The sequence below is a fragment of the Saccopteryx bilineata genome, chromosome 2 (genome assembly GCF_036850765.1).
Source record: "Saccopteryx bilineata isolate mSacBil1 chromosome 2, mSacBil1_pri_phased_curated, whole genome shotgun sequence".
In the NCBI taxonomy this organism is placed as follows: domain Eukaryota; kingdom Metazoa; phylum Chordata; class Mammalia; order Chiroptera; family Emballonuridae; genus Saccopteryx; species Saccopteryx bilineata.
This window is the reverse complement of record NC_089491.1, coordinates 276,139,754-276,153,694: the sequence shown is the minus strand read 5'-3', so window position 1 is coordinate 276,153,694 and position 13,941 is coordinate 276,139,754. Positions and strand designations below refer to the sequence as shown.

The 13,941-nt window shown below is 48.8% G+C and overlaps 1 protein-coding gene across 3 annotated transcripts in view; it reads right to left on the bottom strand.

Annotated features, from left to right (window-relative positions):
* Positions 1-13,941, bottom strand: part of SFSWAP (splicing factor SWAP) — a 55,355-nt gene that overhangs the window by 28,175 nt on the left and 13,239 nt on the right. For all 3 annotated transcript variants that reach the window (XM_066260856.1, XM_066260857.1, XM_066260858.1), the window contains 3 exons: positions 8,840-9,065; positions 7,580-7,692; positions 6,539-6,674 (listed from right to left, as the gene is read on the bottom strand). In XM_066260856.1, coding sequence (XP_066116953.1) covers positions 6,539-6,674; positions 7,580-7,692; positions 8,840-9,065 — 475 coding nt within the window. The remainder of the gene's footprint in view (positions 1-6,538; positions 6,675-7,579; positions 7,693-8,839; positions 9,066-13,941) is intronic.

Sequence of the window (13,941 nt, the reverse complement as noted above, 5' to 3'; positions counted from 1 at the left end):
GATGCTCTGCCCCTCCGGGGCGTCGCTCTGTTGCGACCAGAGCCACTCTAGCGCCTGGGGCAGAGGCCAAGGAGCCATCCCCAGCGCCCGGGCCATCTTTGCTCCAATGGAGCCTCTGCTGCGGGAGGGGAAGAGAGAGACAGAGAGGAAGGAGAGGGGGAGGGGTGGAGAAGCAGATAGGCGCTACTCCTGTGTGCCCTGGCCGGGAATCAAACCCGGGACTTCTGCATGCCAGGCCGACGCTCTACCACTGAGCCAACCAGCCAGGGCAATAAATTTTTTTTTTTACAAAATGATTCTCTCTGAATTCTCTAGCTGTGAGCTTCTTTTTCCTCTTTATTATCATTATCTCAGTTTTTTCCACTGTGTCATTGACATTCATCTAATGTGTAAAAATGGCTATTTCTGGATGGTGGGGGGTTTGGGGTAACACTTACTTTCTTCTACTTCAGAGAAAGGCAACAAAACCACCAGAAGACAAGGGACGGGGCCATTTAAAATGGTCTGGAAGGTAAGTAAAGCACTTCAAGGTCACAATTTTGCAGGAAAAAAAAGGAAACAGCATACACACAACAACCAAACCAAATTTAAAGAATAGAAGAAAATAGCAAGTCTGACCACATAATGTGGTTTAATTTCACTTATGCTATTTATAGAATGAGACATTTTTAAAAAATGAAGTTAGCTTTTTATTTTTGAAAAACCACATAATATGTATGATATTGGGCAGTATTTCAGCATTATTGCTTCCTGCACAATTAACTTTATTTATTAGACTCTTCAGCAAGGATTTATAGCTGAACAGCAGAAGATAACTAAATCATCACAGAACACAAAGAGCATTAAAAACAGTTCATTGTCAGGCAGACGGGTCAGAGAAATGTTTAGTTTTCAATATCTCAACTTAAAAAAGTTTCCAGATAAAATTTGGCTTAAATAAAAATAGATGCTTTTCTCCCTAGGCTGCCAAAAGCGAGGAAGATCTCTGATCAGCAGAAAGTGCATGACCAAGCAGGCTGGCACACACCCTCAGGTGATCATCAAACACCTAGCAACATGGAAAGAAGGAGCCTGGTGACTCAGCCCTGTGATGGGTCAGCAGGTGGGCAGTCGGCCTGTGGACTGGCGCAGGGACTGCTGTTCCCAAGGGCAGACAAAACGGCCCGGGGACTGCAAACTAAAAAGTCCAGACTCACAGAGCATGAACTCAGGATATTATTTAGTTTCACAAGGAGCATCAGGTCAGCTGCACTATCCTGAGAGGGTCAGTGGTTCCAGCAGAGCAGGTGTGTGGGAAGGGGTTAGGCCTTGGCCTCCAGTCTTCTTCTGACAGGACCCTGTCTAGTTAGGGAGGCCCACAGGAAGCAAGGTTGGTGCCCTCACGTCTGACTGCTCTCCTGCATCTCTCTCCCTCCCCAGGCAGCCTCGGGGTGTCCCCAGAGCATCCTGCTCTCTCCCTGCACCCCCTGCAGTCCTCCTGCAAAGGACATACCTTGCTTAGAGTAAGTGTAGTTCCATCTGCGCATACACACTCGTAGACAGTGGGAACCCTGAGTCAAAGGTCTGCATTTTGGGTCCTGGCAAATGCCAGCTCACCCTCCTCGTGGCGTACAAACCTGTACCCCACCTGCTACCCAAGTCCTGTCACCCTGCTCCATGCTTTGTGATAGCACATCTGAATAAGCAAGGCACCTGTTTCTTTTATTTAATCTCTGTAACTGACTAAGAATTTCAAACTTTTTATGTGAAATAACATTTCAATAGCTCAGAAATTGCAATTTTGTCCTAAGACTCACGATTCCAGTGCATTCTGTGTGCCTGCATGCGCACTTCCTGCTGCAAGTCCCGTGATCTCCTTAAGTCTGCCAGGCTTTGTCTGTGGAACACGGGAAGTCACCTCCTGAGGAGGTTAGTGCTTAAAGCCATGGGCACAAGGCCATCTGAGCAGGGAGCCACAGAAAGGTGTGGTCACTTTGCCTTGGAGAACTATTCATGCCACAGTTCACTTTTCTATTGGATTACAGTCGTCCCTCGCCATAATGCAGTTCACTTTTAGCTTGTGATTTTAGCTTTCCGTATTGTGGATTTAAAAATTGTATATATCTAATTTTGTATCACGGATTTTTCGCTATATCGTGGAATTTTGCAGTATATAGGTATTTTTGTGTATTATTTTATTTTTGCCATAAAATAAGCCAAATAAGTGTGGGAAAGGTTTGTAAGAGTGTGGGGAAGGTTTATAAAGCCTTAAATAAGTAATAAACATAAAGTTGCTGCTTTGCAGATTTTTGCCTATCACAAAGGTTCTGAAACCTAACCCCTGTGATAGACAAGGGACCACTGCATTACTTTTTCCTACTTGACTGTAGAGCTATTTTTCTATTGAATTGTGGGTTTTTTTCTGACCTGATTGCAAAAGCCGTTTGTATGTTATTTTTTTCTGCTTTCTCAACAGTTTTATTTTTCCATTAGTTGAATGTGTTGGCTTAAAATAGATGACCCTTTATCTGTTAAAGTATCCTTATTTCCAGAGAATTTTCACACCCAGCCATTTCATCTGGAAGTGACTTTGCGTTAAGAGATGAACGCTGCTCTCTGCTGGTTGGTGCCTCCTGTCCTAGGCACTTCCTCATACTGAACACTGTCTTGGGGTCCGCACTCATTCTGCACATGCGGCGCCCTGACCACCAAGCACACAAGGACACAGCCACGCCTCTGTAGACAGCTGGGCCTCTCGGCTTTTACCAGCAGTTTTTGTCTGAAACTATGTTTTTCCAGTGAACCTTACTGTAACTGTGTATTTAATAAAAACTTAGGCCAACAGATAAAATCTGAGTGAGAAGTACTGTTCCTGTGAAAATGAAACGGAATCCGCCTGACCAGGCGGTGGCGCAGTGGATAGAGCGTCGGACTGGGATGCAGAGGACCCAGGTTCGAGACCCCGAGGTCGCCAGCTTGAGCACGGGCTCATCTGGTTTGAGCAAAAGCCCACCAGCTTGAACCCAATGCTACTGGCTCCAGCAAGGGGCTACTTGGTCTGCTGAAGGCCCACGGTCAAGGCACATATGAGAAAGCAATCAATGAACAACTAAGGTGTTGCAACGCACAATGAAAAACTAATGATTGATGCTTCTCATCTTTCTCCGTTCCTGTCTGTCTGTCCCTGTCTATCCCTCTCTGACTCACTCTCTGTCTCTGTAAAAAAAAAAAAAAAAAAAAAAAAAAAGAAACGGAATCCCTCGTAAAGGCAGAAAGAGAGGTCAATTGCTTAGAAACTGCTGTGGAGGCCCTGGCCAGTGGCTCAGGGGACAGAGTGTCAGCATGGCGTATAGATGTCCTGGGTTTGATCCCCAGTCAGGACACACAGGAGAAGCAACCATCAGCTTCTCCCTCCTCCCTCTCCCCCTTCTCTCCTTCTTCCCTTCCTGCAACCAGTGGCTCAGACTGGTTCGAGTATGGCCCTGGGCAGTGAGGATAGTCCAGTTGGAGTACATCAGCCTGAGGTGCTAAAACAGCTCAGTATTCAAGCTCTGGCCCAGTGTGGCCGGGTGGATCCCAGTCAGGGTACATGTGAGAGTTTCTCTCTCTCTCCTATTCTCACCTAAAAACAAACACAAACTGTTGTGGACCTAGAGAAGGGAAAAATAGCCGCAAAAGCTATAACATAACATAAAGCAGACTTAAAATTTCGCTTCCACGGTCCCTGGTGCTTGCTTGCCATGCCTCATCTGGTCCACTGGAAGCAAGAAGCTCTCCCACAGCAGCTGGCTGTGGCCCCACATCCCAGGATGGGCAATGGCTCACTTTCATGTGCGTACCTTTATCTTAGGTAAGATGATGTTTCAGGTGTGTACACAGCACATTTCGTGCAGCCAACAGCTATGAGGCCCCAGGAGGTCTTCCAGGTTACGTCCCACATGATCTGACAGGCACATCTCCCTATACTGTGCCTCTTCCAAATCTTTCATGTTCTTGCTCGCCATTTTCTAGACAACCACAGGTAAGAGCAGCCACTCTGAGAACCTGATGCAGGCATTAACACTTACTTCTGCTAGAGGTCCTTCTGACCTACAGCCCAAGTGCTAGCCCATGGCTCTTCTGAAAACCAGGACCAGTTTCCCAGGGACCTGGATAGGTGGCTGACAAAGTGACCCTAAGGGCCCATGCTCACAGAAGAGGGGACAGTGCCCACCAGGTTTCCACCTCTGCACACTGACTACCGTGAGCAGTCTGAGAGCACCTCAGCACTGCCCAGTCCCGCTGCCTGCACCACAACCCCTCCTGCCTCCACAGCAGAGGCTGGATGCGGGTAGACACCTGTGAGCGGCAGGACTGTCCTGTATCTTTATAAGACAGGAGTTCCTGCCGATATCTGTGAACAGGCGTTTGATCTCAACGTGCTGGAAAACCTGGAGCTGGGCCCCTGCCCTCTGGCACGGCCAGTGCGTGTGGAATTGGCCCTGGCCCTGTCTGCACCAACTCTGCACCCTCACTGGGTGGAACAGGTCAGACCAAGGCTGGTCCTCACAGGGCACGTGTCTAACCCAACAGCAGGCAAGATTCCCTGATGCCCTGCTGCTCTCCCACGGTGTGAGGGAGAAGGCAGTTGTCACACCAAGTTTCACTGAGAAGAAGCGGTGGTTGCTGACAATGCCCCCACTGGAGCACTTCTGGCTGGGGACTGTGGGTCAGGTGGGCAGCCAGGACGTCATAGCTGTGGGCTGGATGGCAGAGTGTGCTCAGAGCAAGGACAAGACTCTCCCCCGGCTCATCTTGGCCTCTGGGGCCCCTGCTGGGTCACAGGAAGGACTGTGGTGAGAGTCTTGGAACCTGCAATTCCCAATCAGGAATCCGACTGTGGGGCTGTGGTGACTCCATGTCCCAGCAGCCACTTGCAGCCACCAACTGTCAGCTCTGCCCACCCCCCCAGCCCCCCGTCCCGCAGGACTACGGACACCATCACCGACTGCAGCATTTAGCCACATGCACACGAGTGATCAGCTGTGCTCACTTGCCCTGACTGATATTCCTTCGCTGGGCAGAGAAGTTTAACAGTTCAAGGACCCAGCAGAAGGACAAGGACTGCAGTTAACCCATGGGATGCAAGACAGGTTTGAAAAGCCAGAGTCAGAGTGGCTTTCAACCTCTACACACTTGGGATCAAGTGAAAATAGGAGAATTATTTCGGGGACCACTAAGGCCGAAGTCACCCCAAGCATCAGCAAATTCAACTAAGGTCACTGGGTCTGTCATCCTCATACAATAATAGGTGGCTAACTCTTTCATAGACTGGCACCAGAGGCAGCTGAAAAACACTGGTCAGAGAGGCTCCACTCTGAACTCTCACCTGGACAGATGGGAGATGAAAGCAGCACCTCCTGGTCAGCCCTGAGCCCGGTCATGGGTACAGCTGCCCACATAAACCCTGCCCACTATGAGCAGGGTGTCAGGGTCGACAGGGGCCTCAGCTGTAGGGTAACCCGGGTCTGATTTCTGCATCAGGCTCGGCTGTGGAACCTGACCACCAGGTCACAGGCAGCTGTGTGAGGCCAGACCTGCTCTTTGTTTTTAATGCCCAAAGAAACACGACTGGACTTGATCTGTACTTCAAGAGAATTTTTTAGGACACGCGTTAGATTCACTCAGTAATTGACATTTAATGTCTGGGAACGTTGACTGAGCGCATCAAAGTGACACATGACGGATGCCGGGGCTGTGGGGCAGGCAGAGACACCGCCACCTGTGAGCCTGGCATGGGCCCGGGCCGAGTGGCTTATGCAGAGAGCGGGTGTTGGGCTGACCTCCTGTCTCCATCCGTGGGTGACAGCTCTCTAAGTGGACTCATCAGGTTAGGTCCCAATGTGGAGGAGGCTGAACAATGGAGCCCTGGTGGCTGTGCTCACAGCCAGCCCTCCTCTCCCTCAGCCTCAAGGGGGGTTACTTAGACACACCTGACAGGGAGACCAAGGTTAAGTACTTTCACATGATTCCCTGAACAGGACGTCAATATCTATCCTCCATGAATAATCCACACGTAACTAGAGACAAGACCGCAGCCAGGGACGGGTGGAAGCTGTCCCAGGTTCTGCGGGGCGTGTCTTTGAAGGACGTGACACGCAGATACCCTACACATCCACCAGTGTCCACTCCCCGTTCTCAACATAACTGGTTTTGTTTAGGGCAGCCACACTTCCCAGGCTTTGCTGCAGGCCAAGAGGGCCACAGGACAGTGTCCTGGTCCACGCGGGCTGAAGGAAGCCCCAGGTACGGCTCTGGGGAGGTCTCTAGAAGGGCCGTCAGCTAGCACCCCACCCCCCACCCTCCTCTTTGTACTTCCCAGAGTGCAGAGCCGACGCTGGCAGTGCCGACAAGCAAGAGGATGAGGCCGCATGCTTGGCAGCTAAGCATGAAGATGCAGGGGACTCTGGTCCCCAAGCTCTGCCACCAGACCTGGCTGCCTACTCCGCACCGCCCAGGACCCTGCTGGCTACGCCCTGCTGCTGGTGCAGGCAAGAGGGAGGCACGGTGAGGTACTCACAGTCAGCGGCGTACTCCACCTGGGAGGGCTGCGTAGCCGCGCCGTCCGCTGCGGTGGGGGTGAGTGCAGGGCTGTCGGCCTGGGCTTTGCGGACCAGCACGGCAAGGGGATGATCTGGGTCCACCACCTTCAGAGGCTGTGGAGAGAGGGGAGGTCGGTCAGCCCATTATCTGCCTCCAAGTCACTCAGCTCTCTGTGGCAAGAAGGCTCAGCTCAACTCTGGAACCCAGTGGACGCTCCAGGAAATCCTCAGCTCATGCGTGCACACACACCCGCGCGCGCACACACCCTGACCGGCCCAGTGCCCTGGCTGCCTCTGATCTGCAGAAAAACTGAGTAGACAAACAATGGCTTCAATCCTCTTAACAAGCACTAAGGACAGGAAGGAGAAATAACCAGGACTAGACTGCTACCGACACAGTTTGAGTGTCCAAATCCACTCACAACTGGAAATGACCATTCCTCAGGGAAATGTCTGATTTTTAATCACCAGTTGCTTTTAAAGTCCAACTGATCCGCGGTCACCCCCTCCTGGGGTCAGCCACGCAACAGGATGCTGTGATACATGCTCAGGTCTTGGGGACCCCTGCTCTCATGCCATACACTGACACCGCTGAGTGACTCCCTTACAATAACAGCAGCAGCAGGAGCAAAAGGAAAACTTGTCCTTAGTGACACTTTAAGTTTCTGGGCAGGAGACCGCTTCTATGGCACATGCTCAGGAGACCTAGGAAACCGGTCCTACCACAATGAACTCTGCAAACAGCAGAACCTCCAAGTCTTAACCGACATTCTATTCATTCTAAACATCCCAAAGGCACAGGTACAATAAGTGAAAATAATCTGCTCATGGATTTTATAAAACGGGGTATGTAAGAAATAAACAAAAGCAAACTTTTTGCTACCAAGTGAAAACCAAAATCACTAAATAGACCTCGACAGTAACAAGGCACAGCCACTGTACAAAAGGAGGGCCTGCCAAGCAACCTTCTGAAATTCAACAGGCAGAGCTCTGTTTCGGGACAACGACGTTGCTCACACCTTCATCAGCTCCTCCAGGCGGTTGCACTTCTTGGAAGCAAAGAGAGATGGGTGCAGGTAGCTCCCATCACCCTCGTCATCCTCGTCCTCGTTGTCCGAGCTGACCCCCGACTCTGAAAAAAAAAAGCATGTTTCAGGCTCTGGTGCTGCAGAGAAGAGGTACCAACAAGCCCCATGGAGACTCGGCATGGACGAGAGCAGAACTGTCTGTGCACCTTCCTGGGTCCTCAGCCCAAGCACACCTCGGGAAAACAGTCCTGTCGGGCCACCACCAAGGTGCTCCGTAGAAAGCCAAGGGGGGGCGGGGGCGAAATCGTCAGCACCCACAAGTCCACGGCTGTTGTGTATGTATTTTAATTTTTCAGGGGGAAAAAAGCTGAAAATTTCATAGATTTTTAAAACGTAAAATAACAGCAACAAGTATTCTTAAAGCTACAAGCAGCATTGAAGCTGCCATAACATTTATACAACTGCTTTCAAAAACCATGCTTCTGCTGAAGAGAAAAAAACGCAACGCAGACATCGCAGACTGCTGTCTGTGAGTGTTCAAAACAGTTCACTGTGAGAATTCCAAACTGAGACCCTGTTAAAAGGACAAAAGCTTAAGGCAGAGACAAGTCAAATGAGAGTAAATGAGCACGTCCCTTCCATGCATGCCCTGGCCCAGAACCACGGGAACATGCTGCTTTCTCTGGAAACACTGAACGGACAAATGGGGCTAGGGGAGGGACCACAGTCTTCAGCATAGACCGGTGATTTTCAACCGTGTGCCACAGGAATTTTTAAAACCAGCAATACCTGACTGTTTAGTCAGGGGTACTGACCTCTTTTCCCTCAGATTGTCAAATAAAAACATGATGACACTCCAAACAGCAAGAGCTGTCTGGTGTGAACAAATCAAAGTCACACCTCTTTTCTTGGTGCGCCAATTTCACTAATTAGTTTATGTGTACCATGAGATAAATCAGGCTGAAAATCCCCAGCCTAGACTGTCTGCTCTGATAGCATTGATATTTAATTACAGTTCACCCATCCATAAAAATGTTAATTAAGATCCGAATCCCTCTCCTGCCTTATCAAGAGCTCCGTGGCACCCCCGAGGGTGTGGCGTGCAGCACTGCCCCCCACCTCCAGCGGGCTGCGCACATGTGGGTTCTGAGCACCCGCCCCATGGTGCCCGCTGGCCCATGGAGACGGCCAGCCCCAAACCTCCCTGGAGCTCCTTCCCAACCGCGCAGTTGGGCCGGGGGCCTCACGTACTCTGCTTCTCCTCGCTCCTGCTCTCCGCCAGCACTGGGTAGCGCCCCTCCTTCATGGCTTTCTGGATGAACTTGTAATAGGGGTTGAGGTAGTGGTCGAAGCGCAGGAAGTCGAACTGCGAGTTCCGGGCCTGCCTGGCTTTCAACATGATCTCAAACTGCGCCCCCTGTCTGCACACAAAGCGGGCGGTGCGCTCGATGATGGCGTGCATCTTGGCAGTGGGCGGCTAGGAGAAAACACGTTCACGTTACCAACCTGCCCTCCTGGCTCCTGGCAACAGGATTGGAAACACAGACACAGCCCTGGTTTTACTGTGGCCCTGCCCAGTCACAGGCACTCAGTGCAATTCTCAGTTCTGTGATATTATGTGGGAGCAAAAACTCACTGACCAAGGCAGGCCCCTCCAGCTCTGTGCCGAACTCACGGGACGCAATCTGTGTTTGCACCAATTCAACATATTTCTACATACAGTGGTACCTTGAGATACGAGTTGAATTCGTTCTGTAACCGAGCTCATAAGTCAGGCAACTCATATATCAAATTTCTCCCATTTAAAATAACTGAAATAGATTTAATCCGTTCCAGCCCTGTGAAACATCCCCAAACTATCCTAAATTATGAAAGACATGTTTTTAATTAAGAAACACACAATGTATACTTTACCAATGCATAACAAAATATATGAAATGAAAGAAAAAAGTGTTATTTAGTACTGTATTCTTACCTTGGAGACAGACAAGTGTGGCTAACGGAGGTGAATGGCGGAGGAGGGAGGGAGGGAGGAAGGGATGCAGGCACTGTAGACCTGTAAACTAAAACTGTACTTTCTTAACACTAAATGTAAGTTAAAACTGCATTTTCTTTAAACTAAAACTGCACTTTCTTTACTTAAAATGAAACCACAGAAACTTAATTGTAAAAAAAATGCACTTTCTTAACTTTAAATTTAACCTAAGCTTAACATTACGTATTTTCCATTTAATCATCTGTTTTTGCCTTTTTGGCTGCACTTTTGGCACTTTCACTTGCAGGATTTTTGAATAAAAATCTATCCAAAGAGGTTTGCTTTTGACTGCCTTTTAAAATGTTATGGAAATGTGACAGACAAGTGTCATTAAAAAGTGCTGAAGCACGACCAGTTGAAACTTTTTCTGGGTGTTTCTTTTCAATGAAACTTGAAAGCTTCTCCCACATTGCCAGCATGTCTTTAATTTCACTTGTAGAAATCACTTCCTCTGACTCTACCTCCTCCTCACTACTAATCTCTTGCAGAACCTTTGTATGTTGCACCATCTGTAGCTCCTTCAACTCCTCAGTTAAGAGTCCCTCCTCATGTTCCTCGATGAGCTCATTTATGTCACCCTCATCTACCTCCAGACCCACAGACTTTCCGAGGGACACAATCTCCTCCAACGCTTCTCCCTCAGTCTTGGTCACTGGTTTGAATCCTTCGAAGTCTCTGTCTGCGACATCAGGCCATAATGTTTTCCATGCTGAGTTCAAGGTTCTTGTAACCTCTTGCCATGCCAAGTCAATAATGCGTAAACATATCATGATGTTGTAGTGATCTTTCCAAAACTCTCAAAAGGTTAGATTTGTATTCTCAGTCACCTCAAAGCAGTGGTGGAACAAGTGCTTTGTGTAAAGCTTCTTAAAGTTAGAAATGACCTGCTGATCCCTAGGTTGCAAGATTGAAGTCGTGTTGGGTGGGAGGTAGAGGACTTTCACGAATTTGAACTCATTGAGAATGTCATCTTCAAGACCAGGTGGGTGGGCTGGAGCATTTTCAAGGATTAATAATGCTTTCATCGGGAATTTATTTTCTTGAAGATATTTCTTCACTGCAGGACCAAAGACGAGATTTACCCATTCAATAAAAAACTGCCGCGTAACCCATGCCCTAGCATTGGTGCGCCACATAAACTGCAGTTTTTCTTTAAGAATCTTGTGTCTTTCTTTTTTTTTTTTTTCATTTTTCTGAAGCTGGAAACAGGGAGAGACAGTCAGACGGACTCCCGCATGCGCCCACACCCACCATGGGGCGATGCTCTGCCCACCAGGGAGCGATGCTCTGCCCATCCTGGGTGTCGCCATATTGCGACCAGAGCCACTCTAGCGCCTGAGGCAGAGGCCACAGAGCCATCCCCAGCGCCCGGGCCATCTTTGCTCCAATGGAGCCTTGGCTGCAGGAGGGAAAGAGAGAGACAGAGAGGAAAGCACGGCGGAGGGGTGGAGAAGCAAATGGGCGCTTCTCCTGTGTGCCCTGGCCGGGAATCGAACCCGGGTCCTCCGCACGCTAGGCCGACACTCTACCGCTGAGCCAACCGGCCAGGGCTCTTGTGTCTTTTTTATTTTTTTACAGAGACAGAGTCAGAGAGAGGGATAGAAAGGGAAAGACAGACAGGAACAGAGAGAGATGAGAAGCACCAATCATCAGTTTTTTGATGTGACACCTTAGTTGTTGATTGATTGCTTTCTTATATGTGCCTTAACCGTGGGCCTCAGCAGACCGAGTAACCCCTTGCTTGAGCCATTGACCTTGGGTCCAAGCTGGTGAGCTTTGCTCAAACCAGATGAGCCTGTGCTCAAGCTGGCGACCTTGGGGTCTCAAACCTGGGTCCTCTGCATCCCAGTCTGATGCTCTGTCCACTGTGCCATCACCTGGTCAGGCAAAAATCTTGTGAGTCTTAAAGGCTCGAGGATTTTCAGAATGATACACTAGCAGTGGCTTTACTTTACAGTCACTGCTAGCATTTGCACATAATGCAAGGCTCAGACGGTCCTTCATGGGTTTATGGCCTGGCAGCTTCTGCTCCTCTGCAGTGATGAAAGTCCTCCAGGGCATTTTTTCCCAAAACAATCCTGTTTCATCACAGTTGAACACTCGCTGAGGGATGTAGCCTTCCTTTGTAATAAGCACAGCAAAACGTGTGATGTACTCCTCAGCTGACTTAACATCAGCACTCACAGCTTCACCATGCCTCACCACCGAGTAGATGCTAGATCTCTTCTTGAAATTTTCAAACCAGCAATGACTTGCCTTAAACGTATCTTCTGCTGCCTCTTTTGAGGTTGATGGTTCTTTCTTCTTCAAGTTGCTGTAAATAATACATGCCTTTTCACATATTATAGTCTCTGTCACTGTATCTCCTGCCAGCTCTTTCTCTTTCACCCACACCAGCAGAAGCTTCTCCATTTCTTCATGGATATTTGTCCTTAATTGGGACAGAATTATAGTTCCTTTCGCTGGATTTGCGCTTTTGATGGCATCCTTTCAAGGATGGTACAAACTGTAGATGTATTGCAGTCGTACAGCCTTGCCAGTTCAATCACTCATACACCACGCTCATGTTTTTCTATTATTTTTTGCTTTACTTCTATCGACATTATTCTCTTCTTCTTCTCACCACTGTCCTTTACACTCACTTTCTTTGGCCCCATGATAGTACACAAAAAAAGTTAGTAAAAAATGCAAAAATGATGCAAGAACGAGTACAGCGCACGAGATTCGACTTGATTCTGTGGGTGACACGTGAGAAAGAACGAGATGCTGGTGTTGTGCTGCCCATACTGGACCTGTGCACCAACGTGCCAACTAGCTGCACTTCCCAAATCACAACCCGTATCTCGGAATTTCACTCGGATCTCAAACAAAAATACGGACCAAGCTGCAGCTCGTATCTTAAAAAAATTCGTATGTTGGTCTGCTTGTATCTCAAGGTACCATTGTAATAGGCCCTTAAGCTGGGTGCTATCATGGGGCTCAAGAGGCAGTGAGTCCTCAGGGGTTATGTACAAATTTGAACATATATGTGCATTTTTTTTAGATGAGAGGAGGGGAGATAGTGAGATAGACTCCTGCATGTACCCTGACCAAGATCCACCCAGCAAACCCATCTGGGGCCGATGCTTGAGTACCAAGCTATTTTTAGTGCCCGAGGCTGATGCATTCCAATGGAGCTATCCTTAGTGCCTAGGGTCATGCTCAAACCAATTGAGCCACTGGCTGTGGGAGGGGAAGATGGAGAGAAGGGGGAGAAGGATGGGGAGAGAAGCAGACGGTTGCTTCTCCTGTGTGCCCCAATTGGGAATTGAACCCAGGACATCCATATGACAGGCCAATGCAACACTATCCACTGAGCCACTGGCCATGGCCAAACGTGCATTTTTAGATAAGTTTCTCAAGCATTTAAGAATCTTTCTTCCTTCCTGTTTCTTAGATGGAAATTGTTTTTACAACTTCCAAAACAGCCCTCTGAGTACCTGAAGAAAGCCACACGCTCACTGTCCAGTCCTTCCTTGTGCACCTGAGTGCTCCTCCTCCCTGCTCCCGAGACAGTGTGTGGTCGCAGGTCACTGACACCTCCACGTAAAGGACAGCCCCACTCTGCAGCCTGGGGCGTGGTCTGGCCAGAGCCAGGAGGGAGGGCCGTTCCTTTTAGAGGCAAACTGCCTGTGTGGGTATGCATAGCCAGGTCACCTCCATCATGTCACGCCTTCCACACTTCCCAACACTGAGCTCGTCAGACCATCTAAATACTTGTACCATCAAAAGAGATCAACACCAGGAAATTACATGTCAATAAAGCGGGAAATTATTCTCATTAAAAATGGGCAGTTAAGATGCTTATTTCAATTTCATGAAATATAAATGCTTTCATTCTCAAATTTAATTCCTGAGCTAACAGTGTCCTTCACACCTAGGTAGGACAGATATCGTTTACTAATCCCAAGGTACCTGGGATCCGTGTCACGAGCCCATGCAGGGCATGGAAGCCTGGGTCCCTATGCACAACAGGAAGGTGAGTTTCTCAAACAGCAGTCTACACACAGAACCATTATTAATGGACACTTCAGAATACGGTTCTTACTTAAGTGAACATGGGCTCTCCCTCCACATCCCAGGAGAGGCACCTACTGACCAACTGGCAGGTCTAAAATTTCCTATGAGAGGCCCACTTATGATGTAATAGTATGGCTGTAGTGGTTAGAAAGCAATGCAGAGGTAACTGTACCAGCAACAACACTACAGCAGGGGTCGGGAACCTTCTTGGCTGAGAGAGCCATGAACGCCACATATTTTAAAATGTAATTCCATGAGA